Below are 14,576 nucleotides of genomic sequence, written 5' to 3'. Positions count from 1 at the left end.
AAAATAAAATATTTAAGGCTACAGTTTAATAAAATAATCATTAAGGGACCTGTTCAATAAAATAAAATAAAAAATAAAAATAAATATAAAACAAAATAAAATAAATGCAAAACAAAAAATAAAATAAAATAAACAAAATACCAAAATTAATTAATAAATAAAATAAATTTAAAAAAAATCTATAAATGAAAAATAAAATAAATAATAAAATAAATGTCAAACAAATTAAAAAATAAATGTAAAAAATAAATAAACTAAATAAATGTAAAATAAAGCTAAATAAAATAAAATATTTAAGGGTGCAGTTTAATAAAATAATAATTAAGGGACCTGTTCAATAAAATAAAATACAATTAATTAAGTAAATTAAAATGAAATTAAAATAAACAAAAATAAAATTCAATTAAAAAAGTAATGTCAAGATTACGATATTGTCTAAAGCAAACAAATAAATTCATGTGTATCAGCCTAAACCACACAACCAGTCTTATGTTGCACGGTTATATCTATGGCAATAGTAAATGCATTTTATAGGTAAAATTATTGATTTTTCTTTTATGCTAAAAACCATTGGAATTTAAAGTAAAAATCATGCTCTATACCATATAAAATCATGCTACATCTAATATAAAAACATATCTTTTATGAGTACAGGCATCAATGGAAATGGTATTTATTCAGCTTTCAGAAATGCAACATTGGAAATGATTGTACATAAACGCATCTGGGATTGCCACAGCAGAATGAATCGCCAACTTATCCAGCATATGTTTTACGCAGCAGATGCCCTTCCAGCCACAACCCAACACTGGGAAACACCCATACACACTCATTTACACTCATTCACTATGGACAATTTAGCTTACCCGATTCACCAATAGCACGTCTTTGGACTTGTAAGGGAAACTGGAGCTCCAGGAGGAAACCCACGCCAACACGGGGAGAACATGCAAACTCCACACAGAAATGCCAACTGACCCAGCTAGGGCTTGAACCAGCGACCTTCTTGCTGTGAGGCGATCGTGCTACCCACTGCACCACCATGACACAAAATAACAATAATAATAATAATAATAATAATAATAATAATAATAATAATAATAATAATAAATAGCTTGGCAGCATATAATGGCAATAAAAAACAAGTCTAACTTCTCTCCTGATCTGATGCTTGAGTTAAGAAACATAAACGGCCACATCTTTCTAATGCTTGAGAGACTGAACGCTCCAAAAGTCAACGTTTGCAGACAAGTGTGTGTGTATGTGTGTTTGTGTGTGTGTGATCAGAGTGGGTGGAAGTTTGATGAAGGGCTTGGAGGAGGAAAAAATGAGACTTCAAAGTCCCATCAGCGGTCTTTCATCCAGCCAGTCTCCATCCGTGATTCACTAACAGGATCATTCTGTGCTTCTGCTGCAGTCATGCGCCAAAACAAACACTGCAAACTAGCCTTTCTGAACATCTGACGCTTACACTCCGAGCTGGATGCTGAAACCCTCGCTCAATACAAACAAACACACATGTATGTTCTGCATCCTTTATATCACAATAGAAATAAAGAGAAAAAAAAATGATGCACCTCAGAGAACTACGTGTCCATGATAAAATGTAGATGTTCAAGTCTGCAACGATGGCAGATTAATATAGAACTACAGTCCTTTATAATGACTGAACATGCTGATCACTAATTCACAATCTAATTTTGATTTAATATTGATTTGACTGATTTAAGCATGGGCGGCAGTGTGGCTCAGTGGTTAGCACTGTGGCCTCACAGCAAGAAGGTCGCTGGTTTGAGCCCCAGATGGGTCAGTTGGCATCTCTGTGTGAAGTTTGCATGTTCTCCCTATGTTGGTGTGGGTTTCCTCTGGTTGCTCCGGTTTCCCCCACAGTCCAAACACATGCGCTATAGATGAATTGGATAAACTAAATTGGCCGCAGTGTGTGTCTGTGAATGAGTGTGTATGGGTGTTTCCCAGTACTGGGTTACAGCTGGAAGGGCATCCGCTGCCTAAAACATATGCTGGAATAGTTGGCGGTTCATTTCGCTGTGGCGACCCCTGAAAATAGAAAGTAAGCCCGAAGCAAAATGAATGAATGAATGCATTATGTTTATTACAGAATTAAAATGTAGTTATTTTACTGCATATTTACTGTATATTTACTGTACACAGTAGTAGAAATTCAACGATTAAATTATTTTCACTATTAACCTCGCTTTAAATTCGTCACCATTAATTAATCGTAAAGGCTTCAACACTGAGTTTCTGCATGGAACAAAACTGCGGCACCTAAACAAAGTTACGCCAATTGTGCGCTAGTTCAAAAGTTCCGAGCTTGTAACCGAGGCTAAAACCAACGCACACTGAATTAACTATGGCTGAGGCTATTAACGAAGGGCCATCCACATATTGCGTCTTTAGCGTGCACAAGTTTGTTTTTTTCAATGTAGGCGAAGTGACGCACTCACACTTACCAGGCGCACCTTTAAAACATGCCGTGAGCGCACTGCGAGTTACGTGACGAATACTAACCAATCAGCTTCATACTTTGCATGGTTTATACACATTTCTACTCCAAAGAATAAAAAAAAATACAAAATGAAAAATTCCAAAGGGCGTCACGATGGCGCAGCGGGTAGCATGATCGCCTCATAGCAAGAAGGTCGCTGGTTTGAGCCTCGGCTGGGTCAGTTGGCATTTCTGTGTGGAGTTTGCATGTTCTGCCCCTGCGTTCGCGTGGGTTTCCTCCGGGTGCTCTGGTTTCCCCCACAGTCCAAAGACATGTGCTATGGGTGAACAGGGTAAGCTAAATAGCCCGTAGTCTATGTATGTGAATGAGAGTGTATGGGTGTTTCCCAGTGATGGGTTGCAGCTGGCAAGGGCATCCGCTGCGCAAAACATATGCTGGATAAGTTGGCGGTTCATTCCGCTGTGGCAATCCCTGATTACTAAAGGGACTAAGCCTAAAAGTAAAAGAATGAATGAAAAACACCAAACAGTTTTGTAATATAGTTGATCAGAAGTGCCTATCAGACCGAGGTTCAGCAGTCTTTGACTTATTTGTTCTCTTTAGAAGGGAAATACTTAGCTAATATGTAGCTTAGATTTATAGTAGACAAATACTACTTTATTCATATTTTGAATTATTTATTCATTAATAAATTAACAAACACGGTGGCTCAGTGGTTAGCATTGTCGCCTCACAGCAAGAAGGTCCCTGGCTCGAGTCCTGGCAGGGTCAGTAGGCGTCTCTGTAAATAAACTAAATTGGCCGTAGTGTATGTATGTGCACTTGAGTGTGTGTGGGTGTTTCCCAGTACTGGAAGGGCATTCGCTGTGTAAAACATATGCTGGATAAGTTGGCGGTTCATTAGCTGTGGCGACCCCAGATTAATAAAGGGAAATGAACTAAGCCGAAGGAAAATGAATGTTCTGTCATTTATTTTCAGTGTAAAATTATTACTCATGTTTAAATGCCAAAAACTTTTTTTTTTTACTTATTTTTAAGTCCAAAGAGAACCGAACTTTTGTTTGTTATTTATTATTTTATGCTGTATTATTTACTTACTGAGCAGCAGTAAATAACATCTTAAAATATGAGGCGTTTTCATGTGATTCTCTAAACTAGTAGTGTTTTGAGGGAGAATGCTAAGAACTTCCGGTCGGCAGCTGTTGCGTATAAACAGTCACATTTTGACAGCTTAGAAACGATCGTTTTATTCCATTTGACCTGCTTTTATCATCTTTGAACTAATCCTGCTGTCGATCAGCGCCACCTACGGGATTTTCCCCTTGTCGGCATCTTGTGCCGTTTAAATAAAGCCTCGTCATCGATAAAGTCAACATTTTCTCTTTCTTTCAAACATGTAACCAACCCAAACAAATGTAATTCACCATAATATTTGACAAACACACACGTAGCCTACTGTACTGTCCCACTAACACAGTTATTTATTACGTGTCACAAAGTGAAGATAAAGTGACATTTTGAAATGACAGAAAAACACAAGCCGTGGTAAATACAACACACTAAACGAAACATAAACGGCTCACGATTAGAATGACCAGCAACTCAGCAAGGAGAGTATCAGTAACAGACTTTTATTGGTCTTTTTTGTAAACTGCATGAGCTCCATATCTGTTAAGTTTCATGCCAATAACCTGGTTGGCTCTATAATGCAGTAAAAAGTATTGCTTGTGTGCGTGTGTGTGTGTGTGTGTGTGTGTGTGTGTGTGTGTGTGTGTGTGTGCGTATGAAGAGCCACTGAGCTAACAGCTGACAGGCCGAGAAAACACACACACTGTATATTTGACGGCAGACACGTGAAGGAGAACGTTTTTTCTCTCGCGCATGAACCACATTTGACAGATTATAACGGCTTTAACACACACCTTTTAAAGTTGTGTGTCACAAAAACACTCTGTAATCCACTCAAAACGCTACTGAAACCCATTTTCGGACCGCAAATTTCCAGTTGTAAAGCTGTAGACATTGGCCGTTATGGCGCCCTCCATGCAGCAGCCAAGAAAAAGGTCTACAGCAAAGGAATTTACACTTACAATTGCTACTTTTAAAGTAAACTACTGTCAACATTTTTACAATATATCGGTTTTAATTAACAGAAGCGTTCTGTAAACAAACAGCAGTTCTCAACTATAACATGGATAGATTATCAAAAAGTATTCTGTAAAGCATTGCACATTGTAACCTTATATTTTACGGTAAACTTCTGGCAACCACAGCTGCCGGTATTTTACCGTATATTACACCCATTATTTTTTACAGTGGGGGATGTTTACTTTTACATTGATTATTTGAGTTCTCTTTGCTTATTTCTTTTATTTTCAGCGATTATTTGAGTTCTCTTTGCTTATTTCTTTCATTTTCAGCTAGAAATGACTAGCTCTACAGTTCAATTACTCGATCAAACCACCCACCCAAACCTTTCTAGTCTCCCCGACTGCATGTTCGTTCTCACATTGGATTGCTTTGCTCCTGAGTGTCATTTGTGTCTGCGGCAATGCATTGTGGGTCTGTTTGTCTGTCAATCTCCCTCCTCCAAGGACCGGCTCCTGTGACTCTGCTCTAAAATCACTTCAAAATCATCCAATAGACTTGAAGCGACACAGCATATGCCTCATCTTTTATTGATGGCGCTGGTCCCGGAGCTCTTAGAGGGGGAAAGTCACCCTGCAGCCCTTGACACCGAGTGACCGAAATATGAGAGTTCATTGAGCCGCAGTGCCGGGCTGAGGGAGATTACAATACAAGAGCAAACAGCAGCCAATGGCGCTTTTCTTTATCCCACACCGTCCCACATATATACGCTCGTCTTTCAGCTTCAAGTCAAGTGGAGTTTGAAGCATTTGTGGTCTGATTTGTTAATGCAGACCACAGACCAAAAAGTCTCGTCGTCGCTTCCACTTGTAAGAGCAACAAATAATAACTCGACTTCTAGTTGATCATTTGGAAAAGTGGCAGAAGGTAGATTTTTCTGATGAATCCTCTCAATCATCACAAATACTGTACCTACTGGAACCCGCAAGGACTCAAGATTCTCACAGAAATCAGTCAAGTTTGGTGAAGGAAAAATCATGGTTTGGGGTTACATTCAGTATGGGGGCGTGCGAGAGATCTGCAGAGTGGATGGCAACATCAACAGCCTGAGGTATCAAGTCATTTGTGCTGCCCATTACATTACAAACCACAGGAGAGGGCAAATTCTCCAGCAAGATAGCGCTCCTTCTCATACTTCAGCCTCCACATCAAAGTTCCTGAAAGCAAAGAAGGTCAAGGTGCTCCAGGATTGGCCAGCCCAGTCACCAGACATGAACATTATTGAGCATGTCTGGGGTAAGATGAAGGAGGAGGCATTGAAGATGAATCCAAGGAATCTTGATGAACTCTGGGAGTCCTGCAAGAGTGCATCTTTACCATTCCAGATGACTTTATTATCAGTAATTTGAGTCATTGCAGAGATGTATGGATGCAGTCCTCCAAGCTCATGATGGAGTCAGACACAATATTCATTCTGTTTCCACTGCAGCATGACCACATATTCTATACTGGACATTATTTCTGTTCAGTGACGAGACTTTTGTCTAAGCAAAGTCAGACCTTACTGTCCTAATTAAATAATTAAAAATCAAGGCATGATCATATTTTATTGTGGTAAAATAAGAGTAATCTAGAGGCCTTTGCCTTTCATATAAACCACTTCTGATACCAAATGATCAACTAGAAGTCGAGTTATTATTTGGTGTTTTTAAAACTTAGATAGGTGTCAAGACTTTTGTCAGGTTGTGTGTATCATTCTGGTCACACTTTAAAATAAGGTAAAAAATATCTGTTAATTACCCGGAATCAACAATACAATTAAACATCAATGGTTTCTTTAGCTTTGATTCTAAATGTTCCAATCAAACAAAATCAGTTTTTTCAGGTTGCCTAAGATAATGTGCATGCTAGGGCTACAAAAAAAAAGATTGTGATCTTGATTCAACCTCCCACGCAATCTTAATCCAGCATCTCTACAAATCAGCCATTTATGTTTTCAAGTTCAGGAGCGAAGCATAAAGGCGGTCGCACAAGTCTTCACATTGTTTTATATACGTTGCTCAGCAACGTAGACACCTCCAAATGGTGCTGAGAGAGCCAGCATACTGTATTGATCAGGTATAGTTCACCCAAAAATTTATTTTCTGCCTTCATGTAATGACGTTTTTGCAGCCGCGAAAATCACACGTGAGCTGACCACAGAGAGAGAGTGCGCGCCTGTTAATGAAGACTACTTTAGCGAACAGAGCCTGCATAGGCTGCCAATAAAAGGTAATAAAGTTGTAATTATGTATGCTTTATATGTATGCATGTATGTTTTTTTACTCAGAGTGACGGCAGCCATGACATGAGCCGCACTCGGCAGTGAAAGTAAAATCAAAACCACACACACACATGCTTTAAATAAACATATCGCATTTAGGAGCTATAATTACCACAAGCATTTGACATGCTTGTTTCTTTCAAAGCGAACCCTGAGTGTTGCATGAGTGTGCATGAGAATAAATGTTTAATAGTGTCAGTATAACTACTCTAGCCTATATAACATTGAATATAATGCAAGAGGGAATCTGATAATGACAAATGTCTCATTTTACCAGAAAAAAATGGTCTAATAATGTTGTCAATGACAGAATGTAAGCATATGTCTCAAACATAATAATTCAACACCAGAATTATGAATAGTTGGATTCTGATGGATGGATGGATGGATGGATGGATGGATGGATGGATGGATGGATGGATGGATGGATGGATGGATGGATGGATGGATGGATGGATGGATGGATGGATGGATGGATGGATGGATGGATGGATGGATGGATGGATGGATGGATGGATGGATGGATGGATGGATGGATGGATGGATAGATAAGGAGGTAGGTAGATAGATAGATAGATAGATAGATAGATAGATAGATAGATAGATAGATAGATAGATAGATAGATAGATAGATAGATAGATAGATAGATAGATAGATAGATAGATAGATGAGAAACAATAATAATAGCCTACTTATATTAACCTTTATTTTATTATTATTTATTATTTTATTATTCTACAGAATCATGTGAAAATTGTGATCCTTATTTTAAGCAAAAAAAAACATGATGATTCTCATTTTAGCCAGATTCATGCAGCCCTAGTGCATACAAGATCACGACACCAACCTCATTTATGGCTGTTTATGTTTATGTACACAACATCATCCTCTGAATAATCCCTCGTCCAATCACTCTTGTCTCCTGAAGTAATTCCCAACTTGGTCTTGATGGCAAATCTCCTCCCAAAATGAAAGCAAACTCTTTGTTTTTCAAGTTTATGGGTGTTTGTATAGTTTCTATCATGTGATATGCCTTTGACGGGACAGACAGTACCTTGAGTTTGTTTCATTCAAATGACAAAACCAGAGAATGTTTGTTTTTAAGTGCAGTGCTTCATTTAAAAGTAGAGATTTCAAGCTTTACGTGGACATATCTCTCATGTGTGTGAAGCAAGAAATCGCTGAGATTTCAGTCTGTTTGCTGATACGAGAGCATTCAAAATGAAGCTGCAGAAACTGTCTTAAAAGCACACGTCTGCTCCGAGCCCCTCCCCCGGAGAATCCTCAGTCTACAGCGATAAATGATTGGCTCCTGTACTAGAAGGCGGGGCTTCATTTGCCATATCGACTGTTACACTTTTGCCCATTCAAAACTGTACGAGGGGCACGTCTTAAGTATTCTATAGTGTTTGTCTAGACGTATGAGGGTTGTCACGATACTGGAATTCGGCACCAATCGATATTGAAATTTTAACATCTGAGTGCTGTTGAGCACGTTCTTAAACACTCTCAAAGATGATAGAATACATACATAAATACATACATACATATAAATGTTCATACGTTAAAAAAAATCAAAATATTAAAAACTTACAAGGATTTAAGATTATGATGACCGTTAAAACATCATAACAGAAATGTTGACATCATGCCAAAGTCTGACTTGCTCCGAGGGTAAAAAAAAGTCCTCAGGTCTCAGTCAGAGCAATTACACTATATACGCCTCTCAATAATCTTGCTCCATTTCTAGCGCACACTCTCTGATCAATAGACTGACCTCCGAGCCATTCGACCACATGTTCAAACATTCATCAAGCAATAACTGCACATTGTTTCAGAATGAGCATCGAATACAACAGTGACCCTGCGAGCAGCGAATGGATCATTAAATCGCCGGCCACAGTAATCGATCTCCATTTGGAGGAGCTGTGAAACCAGGACTAATGAGACACATCCTGACAAACCGAAGCACTGGAGGCCAAGCTCTTCATCTTATCTCATACTACAGCAAATAAAACACCTGTCAAAGACGAGTTTTCTAATGCATCAAGTCCCTCTGTGATGCAAAGACTCTATTATGTAGAGCAGGAGGCAAGGCAAGTTCATTTATAAAGCAGATTTCTTACACAATGGTAATTCAAAGTGCTTTACATAAACAAGAATCAAGAATCTGTGCTTTACAGAAACAAGAAAATAAAAATTAGAGTTAAAAATAATTTAAAATGATTAAAAACAGATAAAAAAATGTGTTAAAACAGGTTATAAAACAATAAAAAAAGAAAAGACAGTCATAATAGTGCGATTTGTCGGACGTAGCACAGAGCTCAGTCAGTAAAGGAACCGCTAAACAGATGTATTCAGTCTTGGGGCCGATTCACCCTGCTTTGACTGAACTCTTGGAATTTCCAGTTTATATGATCCTAAAGATCTGACTGATCTATTAGGTTTGTATTCAATAAACATATCTGTAATGTATCGAGGTCCTAGGCCATTTAGTGATTTATAGACCAGTAATAATACTTTAAAATCTATTCTGAATGTAACTGGGAGCCAGTGTAGAGACCTGAGGACAGGTGTGATGTGCTCTGATTTCCTGGTTCTGGTCAGAATCCTGGCAGCAACGTTCTGGATGAGCTGCAACTGTCTGACTGCCTTTTTGGGAAGGTCAGCGAGGAGGAGAGGAGGCCATTACAGTAATCCACCCTGCTGCTGATAAAAGCATGAACAAGTCCTCACTGGAAACAAATCATCTAATTCTTGCAATGTTTTTGAGATGATAGTTTGCTGATTTAGTTACTGCTTTGACATGGCTACTGATGGCGCATTTCCGCTGACTGGTACAGTACAGTATGGTACGGGTCACCTTTATCAGGCTTGCGTTTCCACTGCTTAAAGGGTACCAATGGTAAATACAGAACCCTTACAGCAGGGGTCACCAAACTTGTTCCTGAAGGGCCGGTGTCCTGCAGATTTTAGCTCCAACTCTAATCTAACACACCTGAACAAACTAATCAAGGTCTTACTAGGTATACTTGAAACACCCAGGCAGGTGTTTTGAGGCAAGTTGGAGCTAAACCCTGGAGGGACACGGGCCCTCCAGGACCGAGATTGGTGACCCCTGCCTTACAGTCTCCGATATGTTACCAATTACAGAAAAACTACACACAGCCTACATTTAGTCCTTATTTGGGTTCAAAAACAACACGCATGATATAGCCCACAGTCAGTGCAATCCTCTAATCTGCATCTTTAATCTTTACCAGCACATGTATCCTCTGTTAGAGAGTAACTCCATCATTCCAAGTTCATAATAGTCCAAAAGGTGCTGATAATAGTTAAACATGGCAGTTTGTTCATGGTTTAGGTTGCTGAAAGAATCATTTGCTCCTTTGATTTTTCTGGCTTCTCCTTTGTTTTTTCACGATTCACTCTGGTGTTTGTCCGTTTCTGAAAGGATCGGATGTCAGAAGCGCTTCAATAATCACGCACATGTTATTATCATCAGCTCAAAAAGTTTGTTATTTCAAATATAGACGCGCACACAAGCAATCGCGAGCTCCCAAGAGAAAGTGAAACTGCTTGCCCTTTTGGACGGCCTCGTGTTCTTCTTGTCTTTGTGGCTGTTTATCAAGATGACAACAAGATTTGTTTGAGCTTGGGTCGACCATGGAGCTTGGGTCGATCATGGCTCGTTATTATATGTATATAGTATTACGGTGTATTGTCTCGGCTGCGTATTTAAATATGGCGGTTCCTTTGTTTTCATTCTCCTGCTTGTGTATGCGCTGGTGACATTTCTCTATAAACCAATAGCGTTCAGCTGCGTGTCTAGCTTCACCTATTGGTACCCTTTTGTCGTGCCAGGTGGTACGGTATGGTTCGCTTTTAGATACCTTTTTGAAACGTATCATACCACTCAGTGAAAACGGGCCATGGAACTCATATCTGACTCCAGAATCATACCAAGATTCTTGACCTTTTTTGTTGTTGTTTGACCCTCAGAGCCAAGGTACGCATTCACTTTGAGGACTTCATCTCTGTTCCCAAACGCAATAACTTCAGTTTTCTCTTTGTTTAACTGAAGAAAGTTTTGGCACATCCAACTGTTAATTTCATCAATGCATTGGCGGAGTCCTCAAATCACTGGGTCGTGGCCTAGTATTGGATTGTGAAAGAGTTTCTAACGGGCCACAAAAATGCAAAGTTACTCTATATGAAATCACATTCACACACATACACTACAGCCAATTTAGTTCATCTAATTCACCTATAGCGCATGTCTTTGGACTGTGGGGGAAACCAGAGCACTCTGAAAAAATCCAGAGAGAACATGCAAACTCCACACAGAAATGCCAACTGGCCCTGCCGGAACTTGAACCAGCAACCTTCTTGCTGTGAGACGACAGTGCGTACCACTGAGCCACCATGCCACCCTTGCTTAAATTCATTGTTCATTATTCAACATTATTGTCTGAAGGTGACTCCGTATGTCTAGTAGTAAAGGTGAAGATGTTTTACTCACGGCTGGCAGAGTTTGACCAGGTCGTGGTCTGTGGTGGATGGTGGTAACCCGCGGATGTACAGGTTGGTTTTACTGAGCTGCTCCCAGCCGGCTGTGCTGCTGCTGCTGCTGCTGCTGTGATTGGTGCTGCTGTTGGTTCCTGGACTGGGTGGAGCCATCGGGTGGGAGGCAGGGCCAACAGGGGGCTGGGGGGAAGGGCATAAAACATGCTGAAGTCACTTAAAGTACACAATCAAAACTAACCATAATGATTTTGCTAGCTCACATTGCTAGTTTTGTGGTGAATTATTAATCTGTGCATGTCATTAAGGAAATAGTTTGCCTTTGTAATCTTTAATTGAAATCTAAAAATGCACTTCCTGTTTATTTTCAGCTAAATTCTCAAATCCGCATGTCTACAAACCGAAATGGTGAGCAGGAGGAGTCTGTTAGGTTGTATAACCTCTCCCCAAACCCTTTCCCCCATCTTTCTGAATGAAATGCTTACTTTACGACATCCAATCAGCTAGCAGAAGAAAAAAAAAAGCCACGCCCACTGTTTTCTCATTTAATATTCTGGATCTCTACAAACTGGTCCCAATATGTAAAAAAAAACAAACAAAAAAAAACAAACAAACAAACAAACAAACAAACAAACACGGTTGCAGCTTCTGGTTCGTGCAGACTTTAGAAATCAGCTAAGATGTGAAAGCAAAGGAAACGTTAGAAAACTCACTAGAGGACTGACAATTCAGCGAGATGTACTGTGGTAAAGTGTGTAAAATAGCTGATTATTTTCTGAAACGTGTAGAAAAAAGTATCTAATAGCTGAAATTCATTTGATGTTAAACTTAGTGCTTTTAAATGATTAATCGTGACTAATCACATACAAAATAAAAGTTTGGTTTAAATATTTCAATGCGTACTGTCTATTTATTACGTACACTGTATGCACACACATGAACAGAAAATGTTTATTTATATTAAAATATTATAGTTGGCGCCAACAGCCTAGTGGTTAAGTGCGCCAACATATAGCACCATGGTGCTCACGGCGACCCGAGTTCGATTCCCGACTCGAGGTCCTTTGCCGGCCCTTTCCCTCTCTCTGCTCCCAACTACTTCCTGTCAAATTCTCTGCACTATTCTATCCATTAAAGGTAAAAAAAAAAACTAAAGAGCTATATTAAAATATTATATATTTGTTATATTTCAAATATTTATGTTTAACAAAACTGCATACACAGTAGATATTAATATATGTAAACATTTTAAAGTATATGCACGTATGTGTGTGTTATATTTGCATAATAACTATATGCAGAACACACACACATATACTATTTAAATACATAAATACTAATGAATACTTTATTTAATTTAGTCATGATTATTCATTAAACAGCACTAATTAAATGCATCCTAGGTAGTTTTATATTACAGTAAAAGTTAATGCCAAATCAGAAAATGTAAATAAAGTTAATTAACCAATAAAAATATAGATATTTTATAATGCATTTTGAATGGAATGAAAAAAATATCTTCATTTTCTAAACATTTCCTAAAATTAATTTTTATTTAAAATGCCAATAAAAAAGCATACATTTTGAATAGTTTATCAAAAAACAAACATGCCTCATTTGATTAAACATTTCCCCAATTTATTATAAATTTATATTGCATTCATTAACAGGCTGAAATGTGTAAATATTAAATTAAACCACTTCCTCAGCTTTTCTTACTGATACGACAGGGACTCCACAGAAACTATTTCAATCCAGTGAAGTCAACTGATAAACCAGGGACACATTTGTGAATAGTTGGGAGTTTGGGACACACCTTGTGAAACTGGGCTTGTCCCAGTGAACAATAAAGCCTGAATCACCCAATTAAGACAAAATAGGTTGAATTATGAGATTAACAAAAGTGTCAAAAAGCCAACAAAACTGACACTGCAGCGTTCATTAAACAGATTATGAAGGAAAATAAACAGCCTACAATTTAGGTTTGTTTATATAATGCTTTAGATAAATACTTAATCCTAAAATTATAATTACTTCATTATTTACTCATCCTCTTGTGGTTTCAAATCTGCATGCTGGTAAATGTATGTTTTATTTTATTTTTATTTTTAAGACTAAAGGTTGGGCTATTACCACATTTTACCATGTTTAAATCTTTCTCCACCTGAAAATATTGGACAGAAACAGCCTAAATAAATAAATAAATAATAAATTGACCAAGTTTAATTACCAAAAGCGTTTTTATTCTGTCATAAATATGTAATTGATCATTTGCAAATCATTTTTAAATAAATTTGTAATGATTTTTAGAAAAATTCTATTTAATCTTTAAAATTATTTGTTTATTTTCAATAAATATTTATATATTATTATATTTATTTATATTTTTGCAAAAATATTGATTTTAGTATTACTATAGGTTGGGCTATTTAGACATTTTGCCATGTTTAAATCATTTGCCACCTGAAAATATTGGAAAGAAACAGCTAAATAAAAGCCAAATGACCAACTTTGATTACCAAAAGTTTTTTTTATTTTTTATAAATGTAATCAATATGTAATTAATAATTTGATATTAATTTTTTAAATAAATTGGTTATTTTTAAAATAATAATTATATATAAATAAATTAATACAAATTTCTTTTTATTCATTTATTTATTTTTTGCTAAAATGTTAGATTTTGGTGTTAAAATTATATGCGCATCACAGCAAATTGTTGCTGCAAAAGAAAATAAAAGTGTTTATAGATTAGATTAGATTCAACTTTATTGTCATTACACATGTACAAGTACAAGGCAACCAAATGCAGTTTCGCTCTAACCAGCAGTGCAATAGCAGCAAGTGCAGGATACAGGTATAAGTTATAAAGTGCAGTTATAGAAAAACTATGGTAATATTTACAGATGGATGTACTATCAACATTATATATAGGTTGTATTAGCTATGAACAGATTTGCAATAAATGAATATATGTACAGGATGCTATTAATAATCAGGAGTGGCAGATAGATAAACAATTACATCTTAAAGTCATCTTACTTTTACAACATCTCCTTTAAAGACAAGCTCAACCTTTAAACTGTAAGAACAAACTGCAAACATCAGCTTTTACCAGACAGAAAACTGAATTAAAAAAAGCAAAACAGGAAAGCAAATGTCAAAGCGGT

General features: G+C 37.4%; 1 protein-coding gene across 4 annotated transcripts in view; it reads right to left on the bottom strand.

Moving 5' to 3' along the window:
- Positions 1–14,576, bottom strand: part of LOC130235370 (RNA-binding motif, single-stranded-interacting protein 1) — a 185,659-nt gene that overhangs the window by 95,031 nt on the left and 76,052 nt on the right. For all 4 annotated transcript variants that reach the window (XM_056465944.1, XM_056465945.1, XM_056465946.1 and 1 more), the window contains exon 2: positions 11,405–11,589. In XM_056465944.1, the coding sequence (XP_056321919.1) occupies positions 11,405–11,589 (185 nt within the window). The remainder of the gene's footprint in view (positions 1–11,404; positions 11,590–14,576) is intronic.

This window comes from Danio aesculapii, chromosome 9 (genome assembly GCF_903798145.1).
Source record: "Danio aesculapii chromosome 9, fDanAes4.1, whole genome shotgun sequence".
Classification (NCBI taxonomy): domain Eukaryota; kingdom Metazoa; phylum Chordata; class Actinopteri; order Cypriniformes; family Danionidae; genus Danio; species Danio aesculapii.
The sequence above is the reverse complement of the archived record's forward strand: the minus strand, read 5'-3'. Positions and strand labels throughout refer to the sequence as shown.